At 50.5% G+C, this 25120-nt stretch overlaps 1 protein-coding gene across 1 annotated transcript; it reads left to right on the top strand.

The window, feature by feature from the left end:
* Positions 1–3954: 3954 nt before the first annotated feature.
* CIMIP2B (ciliary microtubule inner protein 2B) lies at positions 3955–20396 on the top strand. The gene is made up of 6 exons (XM_056855876.1): positions 3955–4022; positions 8015–8238; positions 9265–9425; positions 18263–18389; positions 18610–18837; positions 20299–20396. The coding sequence occupies exons 1-6, from the start codon at positions 3955–3957 to the stop codon at positions 20394–20396; spliced, it is 906 nt and encodes a 301-aa protein (XP_056711854.1).
* The last annotated feature ends 4724 nt before the right edge of the window (positions 20397–25120 follow it).

Genomic DNA, 25120 nt, shown 5'->3' with positions numbered 1-25120 from the left:
AGCTCTGGGCCAGAAAGAGTTGGTGGGAGGGATTCCAGAGGCTTAAGGGGGGGGGTGTCCTTATTTATTTGGGAAGTGCTCCTGGCTATGTGCCTGGCATTTTGCCCTTGGCCTGGCGAGGGGAGGGAGAGTGGCTGAGTTTGCTTCATTTCCTGGGAACCCCAGAGTTGCCTTTGTTAAGTCCACGTGGGGAGGACACTCAAGGATGGAGACGGAGTTCCAACAGCAACCGCTGTATTCAGAATGAGAACAGAACTGGAGAACTCAGTGAACCGGCCCCGCTTATATGCCCCCCTGGCTGCCTGCGGCCACTCCCCCCTGATCCGTGATTGGGGGGGAAACAGTCCCCAAGTAGCCAATGGCTTTTGCGGGTTTGGAAGCCTTTGTTGAGACTCAAGCTCCCCAGGTTTCCCCTGCTTACCGGTACTAACGATATACATACACAACACCACTCCCCCCTAAGTCCGAGCAGCCCGCTGAACACACAGTCCTTCAGATGGCTTGGCCGCAATCATGCCTGCTGGGAACGGCACAGCGCTGGAACGGGGCTTGCTGGCTGCGGTGACGGAGTAGGTTGGTCACGCTCCTGGTGGCAGAGCCATCTTCCGCTGGGCCGTCAGCAGGATCCATCACACCAGTCAGGAGTAGGACCTCGGGCTGTGCGGTCTCCGGAGCCTCTGCTTGCTCCTGCTCTGCAGCACTGGGATGTGTCGGCGCCCCCAGAGCGGTGACTGCATTGGGCTGATCCGTAGGGCAGCAGCGTAGTTGATCTATGTGTCACTGCAAGACTCGCTTCTCTGGAGTGGTGACCCTGTAGGACACCGGGCCCATTGCTTCCTGGACTGTGGCCGGGATCCAGGCCGGGCACGTGCCATAGTTACGGGTGTAGTCCGGGTCTTCCTGTGCCACGACTCTCAGTGGGGCCATGGCTTCTTGGGCCGTGGGTCATTGTGCAGTTAGGTCTGGGTGGAGGCAGTCAAGCAGGGTCTTCTGCCGGTGTCCCATGAGAAGCTCTGCAGGGCTCCTGCCAGTTGCAGTGCAGGGTGTGATATGCTGGGTCAGCAGGAAGTCTGCCAGCTGCGCATCCCAGTCCCCATGGACTATCCGCCCTAGCGTGTCCTTGGTCGTTCACACCATGCGCTCAGCCTGGCTGTTGGTGGAGGGGTGGAATGGCCCTGAGGTCACGTGGCGAATCAAGTTCTTTGCCATGAAGTCCTGGAATTCAGCCGACGTGAATTGCGCCCTGTTGTCCGAGACCACTGTGTCTGGCAGGCCGTGTGTTGCGAAGAGTTGGCGCAACACCCGTACGACTACTCGGGCAGTCATGGCGGAGACGGCCACCACTTCCAGCCACTTCGAGTAGGAATGCACACGACGAGGAAGGTTTTCCCTTGAAATGGCCCCACGAAGTCTACATGGATGCGGGACCATGGCGTGTGCGTCGACTCCCAGTGTTGGGTCGGCGTGCTTGGCATCTCCGGTCGCGACTCCTGGCAGGGTTGGCAATGCTTGACCCACTCCTCTACCGTGGCATCGATGCCCGGCCACCAGACATAGCTTCTTGCTACCGCCTTCATGCATACGATCCTGGGGTGGCAGGCATGCAGAGCCTCTAAGACCCTCGTGCGGAGCTTGGCTGGTACCACGACACGGCTCCCCCAGAGCAGGCAGCCCTTGTGTAAGGACAGCTTGTGTTGGTGAACGGCTTGAATTCCCCGTCCGGCTGGTTTGCCAGCCACCTCTTCCCCACCCAGTTGAGAACACAGGCGAGGGTGCAGTCCTTCGTGATGTGAGCGGCGAGGCCCGCCGTGTGTAGGGGCGGCTCAGGCAGGGTCTCCAGGAGCAGGTTGTTATGGGCTGGGAGGGGGTCGGGCCCCACGAGTGGCACACGGCTAAGGGCATCCGCGTTGGCGATGCTCTTCCCAGGCCGATGCAGCAGCCAGAAGTCATAGGCATTCATGAATATCGACCATCGGAGCAGGCGGGGGGACAGGATCTGCGGCATCTGGCGATCCGGGATGAACAGGCCCAAGAGCGGCTTATGGTCCATCACGATGTTGAATGGCCGGCAATAGACGTAATCGTGGAACTTTTTGATGCTGGCCAAGAAGGCAAGAGCCTCCCGGTCAATCTGGGCGTAGTTGCGTTCCACCGAGGAGAGAGTTGGGGAGTAAAAAGCGACCGGGGCCTCCCGACTGTCCGGCAGCTGGTGGTTGAGGACCGTGCCGATGCTGTAGGACGAGGCATCACAGGTCAGCACAACCAGTAGCCACTCATTGAAAAGCACAAGCAGGCTGGAGGACGATAGCAGGCCTTTGGCGACCTCAAAAGAACGCTGCGGTGGCTTGCCCCAAGATCACGGGGTGGCCTTGTCAAGGAGGCGGTGAAGGGGCTCCGCTATCAACGCCTTGTTGGGCAAGAAGGCGTGGTAAAAGTTCATTAGTCCCAAGGACGCCTGGAGCTCCTGCTTGCACTGGGAAGGAGGGCGCTGTGGATGGCTGTGATCTTGGCAGGCGTCGGATGGTTGCCATTGGTGTCGGTCAGGTATCCCAAGAACTCCACTTGTGGCAGGCCCAGCTGGCACTTCTCACACTTCACTGTGAGGCCAGCATCCCGGAATCGGCTGAGCACCTGGCGGACGCGCTCCAGGAGCTCCCCCTCGGAGCCACCGGTGACCAGGACATCATCAAAGTAGGGAACGACACCCGGCAAGCCCTTGAGCAGGTCTTCTATCAGGTTTTGGAAGATCCCCAGGACCGTGCTGACCCTGAACTGCAGGCGCGTCACCCGGAAACCGCCCCGGTGCGTAACAATTGTCTGTGCCTCGGCTGACTCAGAGTCCACCGGCAGCTGCTGGTACACCTGGGTGAGGTCCAGCTTAGCAAACACCTGGCCCCCGGTAAGGGAGGCCAGGAGATGGCTGATGACCGGCACCAGGTAGGAATCCTCTCTGAGAGGAAAGGAGACCCTTTTTTGGTAAAGCGTTTATGTTACAGCTGTTCTACTTTGGATGTTTTTAAAGCAATTTCACAACTGCTAGACAAGTCATAGGGAGGGGACTGTCATGTATTGACATGAACAATCCCCAACTCGGCAAATGGAGAAAAGATGAGGAGCCGGATCTACATTGCCAGCATTCCTCTGGGTTACACTCGCATCCACCACCCGTGAAGGCCAGGCAAGGTCCAGCCAGAAAGACCCTCAGCTCTGCCTCAGCTTGACATGGCTCAGACCTCGACAGGCCTCATTGGAAGGAGGAGAGAGCACGGATGCCCCACAGTCAGCACTGCTCCTGTGGGAAGAAGTGCGGGGGGGGGGGGAGAGTAGTATTCCTTCCCACCACTGTCTCAGAAAGGAGCCCCTGGGGCAGCCCACCCTGGAGGAGAAACCCTGTGGGGGGCTGCTGCTGCTCTCCAGGGAGCCAGGCAGGGGTGCTGCTGTGGGCCAGCCTGCACATGGGCACGTGGAGACGCAGCAGGGCTTGGCTCATGCCACCAGGGCCTCCTGCTCCTCATCTTAGGAATGAAGCCGCATGAGATCGCAGAGCAGATCTGGGAACCAGAGGCAGGCCGCCAGGGCTAGGGAAGCCGGTCCGCTCTGCCAGACCCGCAGTTCAGAGGAAGCCGAGCTCACAGGTGCTGCTAGAAGCCCCAGCAGCAGAAAACTCGCCTAGTGGGGAGAGGGCGGGACACTGGCTGTTCAGACTGGAGCCGGGGGGCACAGGAGCAGCCGGGATCCAGAGCCTGGCCTCGCTGTCTGGCCACAGTTCAGCCCAGAGGCCCAGGCCGGGGGGGGGGGGCTCTGCTCCCGCACCCGCCTGTTCATCACCTGGCAGGCCGGGGCAGAGTTCTGTTGTGCTTCCCGTTGCCCTGGGCACCGGCTCCACCTCCCTGCCCAGGAACTCCCCGCCAGCGCTGGGCTGGCAGCTCTCCCTGTGCCAGGAACCAGCGGGCCATGGCCGCAGCCTTTGCCCCCAAAGCCAGCAAGAGCCTGATGACCCCAGAGCCTCATTATCTCCCCGGGTAAGTGTGGGGGCCACCGGCCAGAGCGAGACCCGGGAGCTCATGGGGCAGACGTTAGCCCCCCCGCCCGGGCTCAGATTGCAGACTTCCTCTCCATCTCTCTCCTGTTTGCGCTTTGCCCTTCGGCGAGGCTTCTGGCCACAGGAAGGGAGAGCAGCTCTGGTAGGCCTTGTGGGGTGGGGGCAGGAATCCCAACGTGTGGGGCTGGGCAGGACGCCCCCCTGCACAACAGACCCCCTCAAACTGCTGAGCTCTCACCTGGCTCGCTGTGTATAGGAGCCTCCATAGCAACCCAAAAGGAAGCCAAACTGGGCAGATTGCCACTGGGGAGGCGAGGGGGGTAGGGGGTGTGTGCTTAAGAAAGGAGAACCCAAATGTACACAAGACGTAGGGAAGGGGCCCAGCCAGCCAGACTTCCTCATGCATACATACACTTTCCCTGGCACCATCCTAGAGCAGCAAGACTCCCTCTGCAGTTCACGGACGGTCACGTTTGCAAGAGCCCCCCTGGACACTGCTGGCCCTGCGCACCAGTCCAAACACACACGCCCGTGCAGCCTCCTCTCAGAGATAACTGTCGCTTTCACATTGCTAGCATGCCCAGGAGCATATTGTTTCTCCCTACCACTGTGGAACCTGAGCCTTTGCGTATCTGCAGTTAAGTATGGGTGCCAATTCCAGGGACGGCCTGGAGATCTCCTGGAATTACAGCTGGAATCTCCAGAGGACAGAGATCTGCTTCCTTGGAGCAAATGGCTGCATTCGAGGGTGGACTCTGGGCATTATACCCCACTGAGGCCCCTGCCCTCTCCAAACTCCACCTTCCCCAGGCTCCACCTGCAGGAATTTCCCCAACCTGCAGCTGGCAACCCCAGGAGTCCAGCTTGCAAAGTTATGAAGAAGTGAGATGTGACTCACGGAAGCTCATAACCTGCCAGAAATTTTGTTAGTCTTTAAGGTGCTACTGGGCTCTGGCTTTTTTCCTATTATGACTCATTATTAGGTGTCAATCCCTCTCTCTGAACTCACTTTTCTGCTTGCCAGGAGTTTTGTTTTGTGGGTTTGTTTTCAGCAGAGATCTGCCCCATTCCAGCACCTGCATACGTTGACCCAGCCCCATATGCAGAAATCCCACTTCTTCATAGCCTTGATAGAATCATCATGGGGAAGCTGTGCTGTAAAAATAAAACTTATTGATTTGCTTTATTTATAGTCTGCCTTTCTCACCAAGACTCAAGGTGGATTACAAAATGCAGACGTTAGGTCAATTGGACATCACAAGACATCCAGTAACAATATTCTATCTTGAAGATGGGGGGGCAGAGGGCAACCACGTCAATCACTTCCAGGAGCTTCTCATTCCAGGCTCCAACCACTGTCTCAACAGGGCGGTCATTTTTGATCCTCAAATCCCCCCCACAGGGCATTCTGGAAACTATCTGGATCTGTAAGTCTCTGCAGGAGGACCAATCCAACCAGCCCCTCATGCCTGCTGAGCATCAGAACCACATGGACCCATGCCTTGGGGAGCCCGTGGTTGGACCACGGCACAGGCTGTAGCTTCACCCCTCCCAAACTGGACCTTTCCCCAAAGACTTGCTGCAAACTGCAGTTTTGCCTCAAGCCCCCATATAAAGGATTAAATCACACACCCCATTTCTAACATGCTCCTCCTCCCTGACCCCAAGATAGGGCTGAGTAGCTTGAGAAGCCCGCAAGTTCAAGCCCCCCCCCCCGCCCTGCATCCCGAGACTGTGAGAACACCAAGGGTGTTGTACTAGGCATATTTACTCAAAAGCAAGTCCCTCGGTTCAGCAGGGGCTACTGTCAGGTGAGCAAACCCAGGCTTGGAGACTCACCCGCCATGGAGCTGGCAAATTTGTGGGGGTTCCTTTCAGAAGATCCCTGAATCCCCCCCCCCGCCCGCCCGCGCGCAATGGCTGGCCGGCTCAATGCTCTGCAGGTGCTTCAGGGGGAGGCTGGGCGATGCGTCTCTTTCTGCTCCGCGGAGGCCGCTTGCCGTGATCTAGCCAGCAGCTGGGGGGAGGGAGGGGGTGCTGCTCCACCTTGTCTGAAGGAGAGAGCGAGGAAGCCAGGCATGGCGCGCAGGTTTCCCGCAGCAGGGGCCTGCTCAGATCGGGCTGGGAGCATCCCAAAGGGCTCCAAGCAGCCCCCTGCGGAAGGAAGCCCTTGTGCCCTCCACCTCCCCCCACTGCATGCTGTCTCCTGGGCAGTTTCACAGCTCCGGTAAAGTCCAGTGGCCAAGGCTGCTGTGCCTCAAGCCACAGACAGAGCAGGAAGGCAGTGTGGGATGTCGAGGGTGCTCGGGTTGGCCACGGCAGAAGCCTTCTTCTGAGACAGCCTGCACATGGCAAAGACTCTCCTCCCGAGCAGAGGCAGGGGGAAGTCTGCAGGCCCCCTCCCTGCTCCCCTCGGGGCTTTCTCCCTCTCAGCAGGAGGCACAGCGGCTGAAGCCAAGAGCCAGTCAGCTGAGGTGCCCAGAGGACAGTAAGCTGGCCTGGGGGGAAGGGGGGAGGTAAACCCCCCCCCAAACACACTGTGGGCAGCCTGCTCTTTTCCTAGGTGGCTGTCCTGGTGGTGGTGGGTGGTGGCGGCCCTCTCCCTACTTCTGCGGCCAGCTTGCTCTCCTCTCAACAGCTGCCTGGGGGCTGGGACAACAGTGCGGATGCTGCTGCTGCAGATAGGTTTTCCTTGTTGTGGAGAGGAGACGGGGCCCTTGGCTTCCATCCCTGGCACAAGGCCTGCCAATGAGAGAGACCCGTAGTTCACCCATCCTCCAATTCCTCCAGCAGCTGCTGTTTCAAGGTGGGCGCCCCTGGCCAACCACCAGTTTCCCGTCCCCCCCAGGCAATGACCTCTCCCACATTACCTAGAATGTGGCAGAGGTACCATAGAGGGGAGCGTAGTTCAGAGGAGCTACGCGTGCCCCGCCAGAGGGGCCGGCATGGCTCACGAGCCACCGAGTGAGAGTAGCGCTGCTCTAAGGCTTTCCCACACATTTGCCAGTCATTGACAGCAGGAGGTCAGGGCTTGTCCGGTCACTGCGCTTCTTTCTTTTCACCCGATCCAATTTGGTTTCTGAGGAGCAGGATTCATAATAACAATCATAGTAAAAGTCATCAAGGTACATCAAAGGGTGCCTTTTGATAAGATGCCGCACCAAAGATGTCGAAGTCAGCTTAGCAGCAGTGGGGTAACAGGATGGCCCCCTTCATGGATTGAAAATTAGTTAAAACAGCAGGAAGGGAAGTGTTCAAATAAACGGACAGTTCTCAAAATGACAGGAAGTGACCATGAGCTCTTGCCCAAAGGGGGGGCTATCTGGAGGAGTGGGGGTCACTCTCAGGAAGTTGGAGCCCAATTTCCCACCCGCCCTGGGATTCTCCTGAGCTCCCAGGTGCTGATGTGGTCAGGGAAAGTTTGGGGCCAACCGTCAGGAAGGAGGGAGGGAGGGAGGCTCTGCTTCTGGGGAGAGCAGACCAGTCCAGGCAGTCCGGCCATGCAGGAGGAGACAGAGGCAGGGCCTCACGGGCAGGGGCAAGGGGAACCGCTTCAGCCACAGAGTGTGAAGCCGAAGGGAGCAGCCTGCATGGGGAGGCCCCAGAGGGAAAGGCTGCAGTAGCCGCACGAGTCCTGGGTTCGGGTGTCCAAGCAATTCCATTGTGGACTTGAATCAGCAAGGTACCCAGAGACCCTTCTTTGCCGCTGACCAGCCTGAGGCACTCTCATCTGCTGTGGGCGGCAGGGGAGGGGCTTCCATAGTGGCCTCTGCTTCAGGCCATCCTAAGGTAGCTGGGCAGGCCCCAAGCCTGTCACTGGTTGGTGGAGCATGTCAGGATACGCCCAGCGCAAGTGAAGCCAGAAGGAAGGGATTGGCTGCAGCAGGGATCATTCTGTGCTCCCAAGGGAGGTGTGTGTGAGGGTGGTGGGTGCAGATTCCGGCTGTGCTCTCACATCATGGGTCCTTGCAGCTACGGAGGCCACTGTCCCCGCTACAAGTTCACCATGGGCCAGACCTACGGGGCGCTCACCTCACAGCTGCTCACTGGCCCAGAGGGGGCACGCCCCGGTCAGCTACTTCTTCAGCCCAACTGCTGCCCCCAGGCCCCCGATGGCCACCTGGAGGAGGGTGCCGGAGAGCACTGCAGGGCAAACACCAGCCTGTTCAGTTGCCGCACTATCCCAGGATACACAGGTAAGAAGCCGTAGGTGGGGTGCAGAGTCTGTTCTATGTAAGTGCAAATAATGGGGGGGGGGTCCTCCTGAATGCTTGCATGGTCACCCCAGTTAGGTTGCCTTTGGCCAAATGGGAGAGGGCTCAAAGGAAGGGGGGCTATCCTATTATGACATTATATCTGGGCAAGGGGAAGAGCCTACGGAAATGTAAGGGGTGGCAGGAGGAGCCATCAGCCTCTGAGAAAGCCCAGCTCAGAAGCTACAAGGTACACTGGAGTCTGCCAGTGCAAGGCCTTTTCTGTGGCAGCCCCCCTGCACTTATGGCCCTCCTTTCAGAGAGCTCCTGTCCCTCCTCTAGGCAGCCCTGGGCAGCAGGGGAGGCCTTTTGCTTCCACTGCAATCCTCATGAGACAGAGTTTGCAGGGCTGCAGCCCTCTTCATGTGGCTGCTTGACTCTTCATGGGGTTTGGTTTTCAGCTCCTCTCCTTCGGAAGCCCCAGGGCAGAAAAGGGCAGCCATTTTTTTTCAAAAGAAACAACTAACACCCGACAGTCTTTTAAACGGCAGATGGACAATCCCCCTCTCTGCTGAAGGAATTGGGGGGGGGGCTGGACCCCCAGGGTGTGCCTCCTCACCATCTTCATGGAGGAAATGGCATCCCTTTCCGAACTGCTGGCAAAGCAGCCCTGACTTCCCAGGGCCCTCGGGCGCCTGATGGTTTGAGTGGTGATAATTCAGTTCCTGCTAAAGCGTTTAAGCAGCAAACTGTGAATGAAGAGGCAACATCTGAACAGGGGCGAAGGCCTCGGCAAGCAGGAGGTTGCTGGCATTCCCCGGGGCAGGAGGACCCTGCCCTTTAAAGAGGTGGCTCTTGGGTGGAAGCTGCAAAAAAAACACATCTGCAACCAGAAGTCTTAGTGTGCTTGACAGGAGCGGCCAGGGGAAGCCCCCCCCCCCATTTGCCAAGAGCCCTTCAAGATCCTCATAGGACATCCCCCCACCCAGCTCCACCCCCTTCAGCTATCTCTTGCATGTTTTGTGGCAGGGTTCATCCCTCGGGCACAGAACCACTTTGCCAAGACCTACAGCCAGATCTGCAAGGAGGCTGGGCAGGAGTTTGCCAGGCAGCTGGTAAGGGGTGCTGGTGGGTGGCAGACAGTGTGCCAAGTCATAGCATCTCCACAGGACATCAAGCCGGAGTTTGAAGTGAGTAACGGTCATAATGGCAGGTCAAGGCTTGGGGTGTGTGTGTGGCTGGGTGGCCCTCAGGACCTGAGCAGCGTGAGGGCCTCTGGCTGGCTTTCCCCTGCTGATCCCTCTCTGACCCTCCTGGATATGAGCTGCCAGAGGGGAAGGGGCCCCCTTTGGCATCCTCAAGTACAGCCCTGGTCCCCTGGTCAGCCCACCCACTTCGAGGGCAGGTGCAGGTGGTTGTGTGTGTGTGGGGGGGTCGCAGGTTAACCATCCCAGCCCTTGTGCAATCAGGTGGTCCGGGGAAGGGCAGCATGTGTGCATGTGGGGGGGGGGGCTCCTTGCTTCTTAGTTGGTGCCTGTGCTGTCGGATTGGGAACATTTGTGAGTTGAGGACAACTAGTAAAATGAAGCATCCAGACAGATGGGGGGGGGGCGGCCGGCCTTGGGGGCCAGCTCCACCAGATTCAGGTGAAGAACACAGTAACATCCGAGACGTTCCCCTGTCCATGACCAAGGGTCCTTGTTGTCCGGCACCTGGTTTCACACAGTGGCCAACCAGGCCCCCCCGGATGGCCTGTAGTCATGACATTAAGTCAAAGCTCCCCCACTGCTTTCCTGCCTTCCTTCAGTCACCACCATGGTTAGTAGCAACGTGTCTTCCGCAAATCTGTCCAACCCACTTTAAAACAGACATCTGCGTTTGTGGCCAACACTACCTCCACGGGCAGTGAATTCCTTGGTTTAATTACTTTTGGAATGAAGATGTATTTCCTGCAGGGAGCAGGAGGAATCAAACCGGCTTACAATCACCTTCCCCACCCCCAACAGACACCCCTGAGAGAGTGTGACTAGCCCCAGGTCACCCAGCTGGCTTCACATGTACAAGTGGGGAAACAAACCCAGTTCACTGGATTAGCCTCTGCCGCTCAAGTGGAGGAGTGGGGAATTGAACCCAGTTCTCCAGATTAGAGGCCACTGCTCCAAACCACCACTCTTAACCACTACACCACTCTGGCTGTCCCTGCTGGGTGACCTTGGGCTAGTCACAGTTCTCTCTGAATGGCAACTGCAAACCACCTCTGAATGTCTCTGACTTGAAAACCCTACAGGGTCTCCATAAACCAGCTGAGACTTGACAACAGACAGACGCGCGCACACACACACACACACACACACAGTCTCCACCCTGTACTTAATTTTATAAATCTCTATCCTGTGCCCCTTTAGTTGCCTCTTTTCTAAACTGAAAAGTCCCGGACTCTCCAGCTTCTCATAGAATCACAGGGTGGGAAGGGGCCACCCGGGCCCTCGTGAGGGCAGTGGGGGGGGGGGGCGCTTCAGCGGTCATCTCAGTTGCCTCTTTGTTCCTTTTCCTGGCTTTGCAGTGGGGGGGGGGAGAACAAATCGGCCCTGATTCCCTTTCAACGAATAGAGTTTACTCTCTGCTGACACCAGCAGGGCATTAATAGAATTGCAGTTTGCGCTCTCTTAAACCCCCTTTCCCCCCCCCCCGCTAGATTCAAGTCAGGCAGAACCTCAGAGACCAAGTGGGCGTTTCAGGGTTTCGGTCAGTTTTCGAGAGTCGGAGCTCCCTCCCTTCCTCAGACACCAGTAGGAACGGAGATCTGAGACTTTTTATCCCAGTCAGAAGGTGGGAAGGGTATCACAAAGAAGGCTTGTAAAAGATGCAAAGAGACTAATGCATACTGCAGCCAGCTAGATTAGAGCAGAGGGAAAATGCTTGGGGGGGGGCAGAAAATTAGCATCTCTAATGAGGTAAGAATCCTTTGCCCCTATGGGGGGGGTCTATTGTTCTGAACTTGTGAATGGACTTGTGAATGGACTCATATGAATGAATGGATAGACCTCAAACTTAGGGTTGCCAACTGCCACGTAGTAAAAGGAGATCTCCTGCTAATTCAACTGATCTCCAGCCGTTAGAGATCAGATCACCTGGAGAAAAATGGCTGCTTTGGCAATTGAACTCTATGGCATTGAAGTCCCTCCCCTCCCCAAACCCCGCCCTCCTCAGGCTCGCCCCCAAAATCTCCTGCCGGTTGAGAAGAGGGACCTGGCAACCCTACTTAAACTGGATTTCTCCTTTTTTTTAAATAATTTTTTATTAATTTTTATAACATAAAATATAGAACAAAAAACCAAAAAAAACCCAAATACAATTATAAGTAATACAAAAAATATAACAAAAGATATTACAAAAGAGTATCTAATACTTATTAATACATTCATAATTACCAAGTTTTTAAGACCAAAAAGATACCCCTTCAACCCTCCACCCACCGTAAAAATGTGACCCATCACCTGACTTCCGAAGAAGTGTCTTAACAGTTTTAAAAATATCTATCAACAGTAAAATATAAAAATCTTAAAGCTAGTTTCTATAACTCACTAATTAAAGTAGTAAAATCCATTTTTGCCAGTTTATCCCAATATGTGATGGCCTATTACCCATGTTTTTTTTTTTAAATTCTTCCATATCCTTTCCGTGTAGGAATTCGGTTAGTTTGGCCATCCTCATATACATCCCTAATTTCTCTCTCCAGTTACGAATTGAAGGTTTATTCACTTGCTTCCAAACTTTAGCTATCACAATTCTTGCAGCGGCAAAACTATATTGACAAATAATTGACATTGTTACAAATTGACATTGTTACACATATTTTTTGTGGGATTCCTAATAAACAAAATGCAGGTTTTCTTTTTACTCTACCATTAATCAAATTATTAGTTTCCCTAATAACTTTTTCCAAAAAATTCTTAATTTTTTTACATATCCACCATACATGCATAAAAGTGCCTCTTTCCATTCCACATTTCCAGCATAAATCCATATCTCCTTTTTTTCATTTTAGATATCAACACAGGAGTTATATACCATCTATAAAATATTTTGTATACATTTTCTCTTAATTATTTCTCTTAAAATTTCATTAATTATTGTAAATTTAAATTCTCTCTTCCATAAATTTTCCCATGTTTCCAAATCAATATTAAATCCTAACTCTTTCATCCACTTCAGCATTACTGGTTTAATTCTTTCTTGTTCTAAATTAGTTTCAATTAATAATTTATATATTCTTCCTATCAATCCTTTATTTTCCTTTATTAATATTTTTTCCAGTTTGGATTTATTTTATTAAATCCAAGATGATTATCCTTATTAAATATATCTATCAGTTTATAATGCAAAAACCAATCCTTAATATTAAGCTCTTCTCTACTCCTTAAAACCCATTTCCCTTCTTTACATTCAATAATTTCTCTATAAACCCCCATTTCTAAATTTAAATGTATCCCTCTCTTCATATACGCTTCTACTGGATTGATCCATCCCGGGGTCTTATTTTCCAAAATCTTTCTATATTTTTTTCCAAATTTGAAATAACCCAATTCTAATAATATGAATATTAAAATCTTTATTTACTTTCTCCTTATCATACCGTAAATATGCATGCCATCCAAAACGTAGGTTAAAACCTTCCAATTCTAATAATTCAATATTCTCTAACAAAATCCAGGTCTTTAACCAAACAAAACAGGATGCCTCATAATACATTCTTAAATCAGGTAATCCTAAACCTCCTGTTTACTTTAATTCAATTAAATTATTATATGTTATTCTGTGTCTTTCCTTTCCCCACAGGAAATTTAAAATATCTCTTTTCCAAAATTTAAATATTTTAACCCCTTTTATAATTGGTAGATTTTGAAATAAAAAAAGCATTTTGGGTAAAACCATCATTTTAATTATCTAAATTCTACCCCATAGTGATAGAGGAATTTTTTCCCAATTTTTCAAATCTGTGGTAATTTGCTGCCATATCTTAATATAATTATTTTTAAATAAATTTAGATTATTTGGAGTTAGCCAAATACCTAAATATTTTATTTTATGTTCAATAGAAAATCCTGATCATTGTGATAGTTCTTGCTGCTGCAATGGTGTCATATTCTTAACCAATATTTTAGTTTTATTTTTATTTATTTTAAAACCTGCAAGCTTTCCATAAACCTCAGTCATTTTGTTACATTCTCCAATTTGACTAATTGGATTAATTAAAAAACATACTAAATCATCAGCATAAGCTTTAACCTTAAAATGATTTCTCCCAATTTGACAACCTATAATATCTATATTATTTCTATTTTTCTTCAATAAAATTTCTAACGTTAAAATAAACAATAAAGGTGAGAGAGGACAACCTTGTCTTGTTCCCTTTTGTATTTCAAATTGTGATGTCAAAGTACCATTAATCAACAATCTAGCCGTTTGATAAGTGTAAATGTTTCCAATAGCTGATTTAAAATTTTGTCCAAATCCCATTAATTCTAATACTTTTTTCATAAATCTCCAATTTACATTGTCAAACGCTTTTTCTGCATCTAAAAATATCAATGCAGTAGGCATGGTAACAAATTCTGCATATTCTATAAGATCCAATACTATTCTGACATTTTGACTAATCAGTCTACCTGGAAGAAAACCAGCCTGATCCTTATGAATTACTTGATTCAATACAATTTTCAGCCTATTTGCTAAGATAGTTACAAAAAGTTTATAGTCATTATTCAATAATGAGATTGGTCTGTAATTTTTGACATCCAATAAATCCGAGTTTGGTTTTGGTATTAATACTATAATTGCTTGATTTCAGGTATGTGGGATGGATCCATTCTGCAAGCAGTGGTTCATTACTCTTAATAAATGTGGAGACAATTGTTCTATAAAAGTTTTATAATAAAATGCTGTAAATCAGTCTTCACCTGGAGACTTATTTAATTTACTTTTACCTATAACTGTTCTTAATTCCTCCATCATTATATTAGAATCCAGTAATTCTTTATGTTCCTGTAAAATTCCATCCCAATCAAATTGCTTTAAATACACTTCTATTTCCCTCTCTGAAATGATACTTAGTCTGTAAAGATTTGAATAATAATCTATAAAAGTTTCTATAATTTTTTGTTTGTTCGTTGTTGTTTTACCACCCTTCCTTATTTTTAGTACAGGTAATTTCCTCTCCTTATGTTTGAGTTGCCAAGCTAATAGTTTACCCGGTTTATTGGCATGTTCAAAAAATTTCTGTCTATTAAACATTATCTTTTCCTCTATTTTTGAAGTTATTAAAAATTTGTATTCATATTGTAATTTTTTTAACCTATCCATCTGTTCCTGTTTATATAATTTATCTTGTAATTTTCTTAACTGTCTTTCTCCCTGTTTGATTTCCTCTAGAATCTTCCAATTTTTCATCTCCCACTCTCTAAACCATCTTGAATTTTGTTGTATTAATAATCCTCTAATTACTGCTTTACCAGCGTCCCATACTATTTCATCCGAAATCCCTTTATCAGCATTTTCCAGAAAATAATTCTGTATGTCTATTTTTAACTTATCTACTATTTTCTTATTTTTCAATAGATATTCATTTATAGACCGCGATTTATTTTTCTTAATCCCCATGTTAATTTTAATCAAGATCGCATTGTGATCAGATAATACATTGGGTAATATTTCAGGACTTTCAGACATACCTGTTATACCTTTAGAAAGCCAAAACATGTCTATTCTTGAATGTGAAAAATGTCTCGATGAATAAATTGTATATCCCTTTTTATTAACATTTACCAGTCTCCATATATCGAACATTTCCCATTGTTCTATAAGATGATTAAAAATACCTGGTAATTTACCCTCAGATTTACCCTTTTTCTTCTTTGTTGACCTATCTAGCCTTGGATCCATCACTCCATTAAAATCTCCCATCCAAATCATTTTTTCTTTGGCATATTCAGCTAGTATCGATGTCAAATTATTATAAATCATTTTTGATTAATATTAGGTGTATAGATACCAACTAACACAATTTTTTGGAAACAACTCGCAATTTCTACCAACAGGATCCTCCCATCCTTATCTTGATATAGGATCTTAGGTTCTAATGTTAAAGGGATATACATAGCTATACCATTTTTTTTCTTTTCATTACATGCTGTAAAAATTTATTCAATTTTGTTTGCTCCAACCTTATAACATCCTTTGTTAAAATATGAGTTTCCTGTAAACAAAAAACATTAGCTTTTGATTTTTGTAGGTGATAAAATATTTTCTTCCTCTTATTAGGAGAATTCAAACCACTAACATTCCAAGACATTATTTGTAGCATTTTAGCGTTCAATCAAACCCCATATTTATTTAATTTTTTCCAGATCTAATCTCACCCCCCTCCCCCTCTGACCCCTTTTAGTTTCCCTTATACATAGTTCAGCTATCTTCTTGAGAGTCCTCATCTGATGATGATGGTTTTGCCCCCCCACTTGCTTTTGCTGCCTTTTCTTCTTCTGTGAGATCCTTTCCGACTAAGTCTTTAGATGGTTGACATGGTGGTTTACTTAGATCTCCTTCATATCTTCTTAGAAATTGTTCAGCTTTGACAGTGTCTGTGATCTTAAACCTTTTCGCCTTGAAGAGAAAAGAAATTCCTTGCGGATATTCCCATCTGTGTTGTATTCCATTAAATCTCAGACGTTCCACAATCTCTGCAAAGTCCTTTCTTTTCCTCAGTAGTCTTCCAGGGATCTCCTTCATTAACCTCACCGGTATACCTTCTATTGTAAGTTGATTCGTGTAGTGCTTATTCAGAATCAGGTCCCGGTGACTTCTAGAAAAGAGTTGAACCAAGCAATCCCTTGGAACTTTATTTTTTGTTGCATAAGCAGAGTTGACTCTATAGGCTGTTACTATCATGCCTTCCACAATTGTTTCATTTTCCTGAAGAAAATCAGCCAACAGCACTTTCAAATAACTTTTTAAATCCTTCCCCTCCAGTTTTTCTTTGAGGCCGGGTATACAAATCCAGCTCTCTTTTATTCTTAATTCTAACATTGCTGTATGGTCGTCACGTTTTTCTTCTCTCTCTTGACATGCCTCCATTGACAGTTCTAAGACGTCAACACGTTTTCTGGTTTCTTTATTATCCTTTGAGTGTTTCTGAAGTTTTTCCTCTAACTTGTCCTGTCTCACTGTCAAAGATGAAATGGAGTCTTGCAGAGCAGAAATGGCAGCTGTGTTTTGACCTACAGCCGCTGTATTTTGGTTCAGACCTTGTTTGATTGATTCCATCTCCTGCTTCACTGATGTCATCTCTTGTTTGACTGATGTCACCTCCTGAAGTGTTTTGGTCATCAGTTCTTGTAAAGAGTTCAGGGTAGCATCAGGTTTTTTTGTGCCATCTTTACAACCAGAGGTGTCGCTGTTACTGGTGAGGTGGCAGGTGAAACAGCTGGGCTGGTAACAGAGGCTCTTCTGTGGGATGGTAAAGTTTGCTGGATCTGAAGTTGTCAAGAGTCTTTTATAAGTACTTTGGGATGTTTTTCTGTATCTTTTTTTTCTTTATCTTTATCTCCCATTCCCAAAAAGCTTAAAATGGCTGTAATTTGTAATCCAGTAAGAAAGAAAAGCGGGGGTGAGGCTTGTTATTTATTCCATCAATTTAAGAGTCATTTAACAGTGGAACTTTATCTTGATTCAAACACCAGACCTGGGAGAGTACTTTAGCACATCTGCTTCTTCAATTCACTGTCATTTGCCAGTTTTTAACCCCCTTCAAGTTTTTGCTTGGATATGCTATGACAATTGACTTGGCTGGCAGCACTGAATTTCAAGTGCGCAACAGCTGGCAAAAAGCCAAGTTTCGATTTGGTTCTGTTAATGAGTCTTAAGATAAAATCCAGGATGCTTTTTACTCCTTCGCAATTACTGTTAGACACCTCAGTGAAATTAGTTTTTAATATCCCATATAACATAAAGAAAACCTTGTTTTTTGAAGATCCGAGTCTTCTGCGCTGCCTTCCCCGGCTCCTGGGATTTTAATGGCGCCCACTCCTCTGCTCACCCGTCCGGGCACTTGTCGCCGCTTCTGAGGCAATGAGCGCTCCTAGGACGGGGAGCGCGCCAGGACCCGATCAGCATCTCCTCTCCTTCAAGGGGTGCTGCTTGCCAGATGGTGGGGGGGTGGATTCCTGCCCCCTGGCCGCTTCAAGCCTGGAGCGTGATCTTTGCGCTGCCGCGGCATTTGCCCCGAATCCAGAAGTCCAACTGGATTTCTCCTGACTGCCATGTCTCCCTCACAAAGACATGGAGCTGCTGCTTAATGAACCAGACCCTTCATCCATTGAAGTCAGCATTGTCTACTCAGACTGGTAGCAGCTCTCCAGGGTCTCAGACAGAGAAAGGTCACATGAACACATGAAGCTGTCTTATGCTGAATCAGACCCCCCTTGGTCCATCAACATCAGTATTGTCTACTCAGACTGGCAGCGGCTCTCCAGGGTCTCGGGCAGAGGTCTTTTATATCACCTACTTGCCTGGTCCCTTGAATTGGAGGTGCCTGGGATTGAACCTTGAACCTTCTGCATGCCAAGCAGATGCTCTGCCACTGAGCCACGGCCCTTCCCTTATCCAGTGGGAAAGTACTGAAAGAGCCCATTTCTGTCATTTATCCCCCCTCCCCTTCCTGACATGCATGCACACAGGCTCAGAAAAAAGGGGAAAGGGGGAGGTGCTTTCAAGACCCCACATTTCACTCTGACTAACCCTAGACTGCAGTATCATCGTAGAGACCAACAAGATTTGGGGGTGGTGTGGGGGGTGGGTAGGAGCTCTTGACTTTGTCAGATACCTGCAAGAGCTGTGGGCATTAGAAAACTCCTGCCCTGAAAATCTTGCTATCTCTGAGGTGGTCTTGGCCTCCAGTCCAGCTGCAGACCACCATGGCTGCCCTCTGAAGTGATCTGCCTAACCTGTGGCCTGGCCACTTCTCTGCCCTCAGCTCCCCACTGCTAAGGAGAAGCCTCGGTTGGCAGATTCTCCCCCTGGAGTGCCCACCTCTGCTTTCAAGCTGCATGGAGCATCTGCTGCAGCGGAGGATGGCGGCCCCCCAAAACATTTCATTTCAGGTGAGGATCTGAGCCTGTTGGAGGAAAGCATCCCTGCAGCACACTCACCCCACCTTAGCGGGGGCCGTAAGGTCTGCCACTTTCCGGGGGTGGGAGGGCATGACTGGAGGGCAGGGCTGCTCCCGGAAGAGCCTCTATCCCCGGCTGTCCCCGGTGCCAAGGGGAAGAGGGGCCGTGGTGGGCATCTGTCCTGGCTGTAACCCTTCTGTGACCCCTTCAGGCTTCACAGGCTTTGTCCCCCGTGCCCGCTATTTGATGGGGGCAAACTACCCCACCCTCACCCGCCGAGCCTGGGCAGAGTTTCGCCAGATGCTTCGTAAACAACGGCCTGAGACTCCCCCGGAGAAGAGCGCTGAGAAGAAGAGCAGAGGCCCAGTCTTGCCACCACTGGTGAAGACCTACCCCACAGACAAGGGCCTCCTGCCCCACTACCGGGGCTATGTGCCGGGTGAGCGAGTGGGGGGCTTGGCAACTGCCCCAGGCCTCTGTGGGCTCCCCTCTGCTCCCCACTGGGCCCTCCCATGTCTGGCTCAAAGGCCTGCCCCACAGCTAGGAGGCTTGCGGCTACAATTGGCCCAAGGGCAGACTGGCAGACTCCAAAGTGGGGTCAGTCCAAGATGCTGGAGCAACCAGCAGTCTGTCTGCTGTGCCCCTATGTGGCACGGGCATTGTCCCTGGCCAGTCTCTGCCCAACAGCCCCTGCCGCACTTGCAGCAGAGGTAGTTGGGGCTTAGCTTGGCTGGCTCTGGGCCCCATGACCCTCCTGGACAGGGACCCTCGGGACTCTTTCCCCACAAGCGGGGGGAGAGAGGGATTCTATCCTGACTGCAGCAGAAGGTTCTCAGGAGGCAGTCACGTTCCTCAGCTGGGGAATGAGCTTCCTTCGGCCATGAACATCCTCCCCCGCATCTCTGCCCTCCGGCTCGCTTGTCAAAGGGTCTTTGGGCGCAGGCCGCTGGCCTGTTTCTCCATGCGGTTCCTGCCTAGCACTGCTTATTCTGGGAGGAGGAACAGACAACAATTCTGGCCCCAGCACAGCCAAAAAAAGCCCAGCCTCCAGAGGGTTGGCTCTCCAATCTGGGGCCCAGATAAAACAGTACTTTTGCTTTGTAGCCCCTCCCGTGAAAGGAGCAGACCCCCCCTCCACTGGAACTTGTCTGCTTGCAGTATGGAGCCATTGGGGAAGGAAGAGCAGCCACCCCACGGCCTGGACTCAGCCCCACAGGCCCGGCTCGTGTGTAAAGAGCTCCGCCGGCCCAGGGTCCGGCACCCACAGAAATGCCAGGGCTGAAGGGCACAGACCTTTGCACCCAGGCAGCACACGGCTCGGTCTCGCTCTGCTTTTCAGCTCCCCCCTGTGTTTTCTCAGCCCCCATTTCAGAGGGGCAGAAGATGCAGGGCCTAGCCAAGGCAGAGGCACCACCAGGGAACGTGGGAGGCCGCTCCCCCCCACACACACCCAGCTTCCTTTCCCAACATCTGGCCCTGTCAGGCCAAACCATTTCCAAAGTTCTGAGGCAGCTGCCTGGCCGACAACCCCAGAGGCCTTCTGGCCGCTCCAGGGCTCCCCTGCTGCTGGCCATTCTTGCACACACACCCCTCCCCAGACGACACCAGCCGATCCATTTCAGGAACCAGGGCCTCCGTGGCTGATCCTTCTCTCTGAAACAGCGTCTCCAGGCCAAAGGGTCTGGTCCTGCACCTGGCAACAGTTCCCTGGAAATGGCATCCCCCTTGTCCTGAGCAGCTCCAGCTGCTCAGTTTTGACCTCCCTGCCCACCCCCAGGGAAAAGCCCTGCTGCAGGGAGAGCCGGCTGGAGGTGATGGTGCTGCCTGGCTTGCGCCGGCTGCTCTTCCTCGGGAGTCTCCTTGGCCTCACACTCTGCCCACGCCTTCGGTCTTCTTCTAGGTTACAAGTTCCAGTTTGGCCGCACCTACGGCCACCTGACCTACGACGCCCTGGGCCGCAGCACGCAGGAGAAGCTGATGCCGGATCGCCTCCCATAGAAGGCTGCTTCCCCCACCCCCCAGGAATCGGGGACACAGCCCCCCACCGCTCTCTCCTTGACCGAGGACACACCCAGAAGGGATGGGGTGTGGGGAGGTAGGCCCCCACGCCTTTACCATCAGGGTCAGACCAGACGAGTTGGCTGCAGACCCCAGAATCTGCTTCCAGGGTGTCCTGGAACAACCCAGCACGGGGGTCTCCTCCAGCCACCCCCACAAAGGCCTGGACTAACCCCAGAGCATCCGTGAGAGATCAGCTCTTCCACTCTAGGGCACCCCCGACAGCTGTCTGGGCAGAACCGGCAGCAGCAGCGGGTGCTTAAAGAAGCAGTTTGCAAGGCTTCCCCCCTCCCAAGCTGAAGTGGGGCTGGAACAGGTGGACATGCTGCGGGGGGGGGGAGAGAATTGAGGGGGAGGCTGTGGGCTTCGGCCCAATCCTAGGCTCCGCTGTGTCCTACCTGCCAACGGATGCTGCCTTGGGAAACCTGATGGGGCGAGGAGGGAGAGCAGCCGCTAGGAAGAAAAGGTCCTTTGAGCAGCTGTTGCTGTGAGCTCCTGCAGAGAGAGAGGCCTGCGGTGGTCTCCCAAGCCCCGTGTGTGTGTGCCGGACCCTCCGCACATGCCTGCCCCCCCGAAGGTGTCAGCATACGATGTGGAGCTTCTCTAAGGCTGAAGCGTGACCAGAACCCCCTGAAAGCCATGCAGATGACTCCCAGCTCTCTTTTGCTCTTCCAAAATCTCCAGAGGAGGCCCTGCTGAGTGCTGCCCCACCCCCACACAATTCCCCTCCATGAACTGCTGCCTGGTATTCAGAGCAATGACCCCCGGTCTTACCAACTGCAACAGGGCAGCTTTTGGCCTTAACAGCCCCGCAGAAATGGAGTGGGTTGGGGGAGGCCAAGCAGATGGAGAAAAGGCTTCTAGAAGTCTCTTTTGGCAAAACAAAAAACAAAAAAACTCCACCCCTTTCCTGTGTGCCTCTCCTCAGTCTTAGGGCTGCCCTCTCATTTTTAACTCTTTAGCTGCATCCACACTGTGGTTCTCCCATTTTGCTTTCATCGCCATTGTGTGACAGCATGTTCACCCGATCAGTTGAGCAGTGAATTCTTGCCAGTGATCTTCCAGCTTCCCAGCCCCATTCCTTTCAAAAACCACCTATACCTTTCCCTTTATAGCTCCGCAATAAAAAGGAGTATGTTTTTGAAAAGCAAAAGCTGAGAATTCAGAGGAACTAGTGGATTATGGCAACAGGGGCTAAGGGAAGGAACCCTGCATCGATGCAGGTGGGACCTCCAGAAACGCACACCTTGGTGTCCCGGTGGCCATCCACACGGCCTCTCACTGACCTTCTTGGGAGAGATTTCTGAGTAACACAGCATGGGAGCCTTCCTTCCCTCCAGCGCCCACAGAGCGACCTCAGCGAGAGCCTTCCCCATTGCCTGCAACCAGCATACCCTGCAGGGGCTCAGGGCATCAACAGGACCTGTGGTGGGGCATCCCACAGAAAGTGCAGGGCAGCATCACCAGTCACCACTTCAGAGAACGGCTCGTCACCACCACCTTCTTTAATGTACATCATAAATAAATAAAGTACAGATTAAATAATGGCACCATATCCACAAGAGCCGTACGTACACACAGGAGCAAACTTTGCAGCGTCAGAGATGCCCTCGGCAGGGACCAGCTGGAGGGGGCCGGGCCCCTCTGCCAAGACGCTACACTCTGGCCGGCCTTTCCGATAATACTGCTGTGCTAGCTACACTGGGACGAGGGTGTCCGAGGGCGGGGGCTCCCCCTCCACACACAACTTGTTCCCTAAGTGGGCAAAGAACGCAGCACAGATGTAGATGACACTCAAACCCCTGGAAGACCCTCCCCCAAAATCATGTGGCAGGCAGTTCCACCAGCCTCTTAAGATGACCAGCCTGGTCAACACACTTTAGCCTCTGTCCCTCTTCAGTAAGGAATCCCCAATTACCAGCACCGCCTCTCCCTAATTTGGGGAGCAGAAGTTTGATTCCTCTCATCCACAGGGGCCTGAGAAATGTTCTTCAAGCTTCGGGGAGGCTGGGGGAGGAGCCCTTGCTCCAGTCATCCAGAATCAATATCTCTGGGGAGACCCTGGAACCCATTGCCTAGCAACAGAGGCTCAGATTGTCTCCTGGCTTTCCTGCTCTTGTGGGCTACATTCTTCCTTGCACTGTCTTCCTCCTCCTCCCATGTTGGGGGCTCCTCCATGTGATGAGACTTTTCCTCCTCCTCCTCCTGTTGCCCTCTCAAGAGTGCTTCATCCGTTCTGTCCCATGAACTCTTCCCAGTGGACAAGAGGGCCTCAAGTCCCTGCATCATCTCCTCCAGCAGGGCTACCAACTTACACTAGCTGCAAGTGTCATAATTGTGACCCTCAGGTGAGAATACAAACATGCCACGGACTTTGCTTGTAACTGCCTCAGCTCCCTCACCAGCCATGCTGCCGCGAACCATTGCAGAAGTGGTTCAGGGTTTTTCCTGCACTTCATGTGAAACTACAGGGGGTAGAGAGAGGAAGATGTACCTGGCCAGGAGCCAAGCAGGGTTATAGCATCATAGAGCTGAAGGGGCCATAGGCCATCTAGTCCAACCCCCTGCTCAATGCTGGATCAACCTAAAGCATTCTTCCCAAGTTTCTCAAGAACAGCTCATGTCAAACTAATCTTATCTCCTTTTTTGAGAAAATTGCTACCATTCTAGATCAGGGGAGTGCTGTGTGTGTGAGAGAGAGTGTGTGTAAAGTGCCGTCAAGTCGCAGCCGACTTATGGCGACCCTTTTTAGGATTTTCATGGCAAGAGATTAACAGAGGCTGTTTGCCAGTGCCTTCCCCTGCACAGCAACCCTGGTATTCCTTGGTGGTCTCCCATCCAAATACTAACCAGGGCTGACCCTGCTTAGCTTCTGAGATCTGACGAGATCAGGCTAGCCTGGGTCATCCAGGTCAGGGCTGGGGAGTACTGTAGACATAGTTTATCTAGATTTCAGTAAGGCTTTTGGTAAGGTTCCCCATAATATTCTTGTTGACAAATTGGGAAAATGTATTGTCGAAGGCTTTCACGGTCAGAGTTCATTGGTTCTTGTAGGTTATCCGGGCTGTGTAACCGTGGTCTTGGAATTTTCTTTCCTGACGTTTCGCCAGCAACTGTGGCAGGCATCTTCAGAGTAGTAACACTGAAGGACAGTGTCTCTCAGTGTCAAGGGTGTAGGAAGAGTAATATATAGTCAGAAAGGAGTTGGGTTTGAGCTGAGTATTGCAGGACAACGTCAGGAAAGAAAATTCCAAGACCACGGTTACACAGCCCGGATAACCTACAAGAACCAATGGGAAAATGTAGTTTAGATCCTGTTACTTTGGTGGATCTGTAACTGGTTGATAGATCGTACCCAAAGAGTGCTTGTCAATGGTTCCTCATCCACTTGAAGAGGAGTGACTAGTGGAGTGCCTCAGGGATCTGTCCTGGGCCCTGTGTTGTTCAATATCTTTATAAATGATTTGGATGAAGGAATAGAGGGGATATGTATTGAATTTGCAGATTATACTAAATTGGGAGGGAGTAGCAAATACTGTGGAAAACAGAACCAGGAGACAGGATGATCTCGACAAGCTGGAAAACTGGGTTAAAACTAATACAATGAATTTCAACAGAGATAAATTTAAAGTTCTGCATTTAGGTAGGAAAAATAAAATGCATAATTATAGAATGGGGAAGTCTTGTCTTGGCAGTAGTAGGTGTGAAAAATATCTAGGGGTCTTAGTAGACCACGCACTGAACATGAGTCAGCAGTGTGATGCAGAAGCTAAAAAGGCAAATGTGGGTTGGGGCTGTATCAACAGAGGTATAGGGTTCAGATAATGTGAAGTGATGGTATAGTTTTACTCTGCTCTGGTAAGACCTCACCTAGAGTATTGTGTTCAGTTTTGGGCACCACAGTATAAGAAGAATATAGACAAGCTGGAAAGGTATAAACAAGCTGGGGGGGCATGGCTCAGTGGTAGAGCATCTGTTTGGCATGCAGAAGTCCCAGGTTCAATCCTCGGCATCTCCAGTTAAAGGGACTAGGCAAGCAGGTGATGTGAAAGACCCTTGCCAGAGACCCTGGAGAGCCACTGCCAGTCTGAGTAGACAATACTGACTTTGATGGACCAGGGGTCTCTTTCAGTATAAGGCAGCTTATGTTCATGTTCTTATGGCTCTCGTGTGGTCAGACACTTTGAGTAGACTTCTGCTTAAGATTCCCATTGTTCAATGTTAAATGATCTTCAGTAGCTTCTAATGCACAAAACATATACTACAAGTATGTATCCTATGATTTGAAACAAAAGTAGAATTGCTGTTATTGGTCCTTTGGTCATTCATAGAGTGTGTGTTCTGGATCCGTGCGCGCACTACGACCTATTTGTGGGCTCTTTTCCTTTGCTCCTGGAAACACTGGTTGTTTTGAAAACCTCCAGACTAACAAAGACTACAGTCAACAATAGCCATGCAGATTAGCTTTGGATTTCACACATTAACAGATCAGGATACAATGGTTCTGTCAGGTTCTCCAGCCAACCTGGGCAATTCCCAAAAAGCCACTCGCTCAGACAGCCAAGTCAGAAGCAGGTAAAAATTTATTGTAGAAGCATCAGGTACAGCTAAGGTAACTTGCAGGTTTTCAAAGCTGCTAATGGCGGGCCAGGGTATCGGATAAT

The sequence above is a fragment of the Euleptes europaea genome, chromosome 9, assembly GCF_029931775.1.
Source record: "Euleptes europaea isolate rEulEur1 chromosome 9, rEulEur1.hap1, whole genome shotgun sequence".
In the NCBI taxonomy this organism is placed as follows: domain Eukaryota; kingdom Metazoa; phylum Chordata; class Lepidosauria; order Squamata; family Sphaerodactylidae; genus Euleptes; species Euleptes europaea.
Note: the sequence above shows the minus strand (reverse complement) of the source record. Positions and strands in the feature narration are given on the sequence as shown.

Excerpts from the sequence above, each read along its gene's own strand:
- CIMIP2B (XM_056855876.1), top strand. The coding sequence starts at position 3,955 with ATGGCCGCAGCCTTTGCCCCCAAAGCCAGCAAGAGCCTGATGACCCCA. Across the intron at positions 4,023-8,014 it reads GAGCCTCATTATCTCCCCGG|CTACGGAGGCCACTGTCCCC; the intron begins GTAAGTGTGGGG and ends GGGTCCTTGCAG. Across the intron at positions 8,239-9,264 it reads CACTATCCCAGGATACACAG|GGTTCATCCCTCGGGCACAG; the intron begins GTAAGAAGCCGT and ends GTTTTGTGGCAG.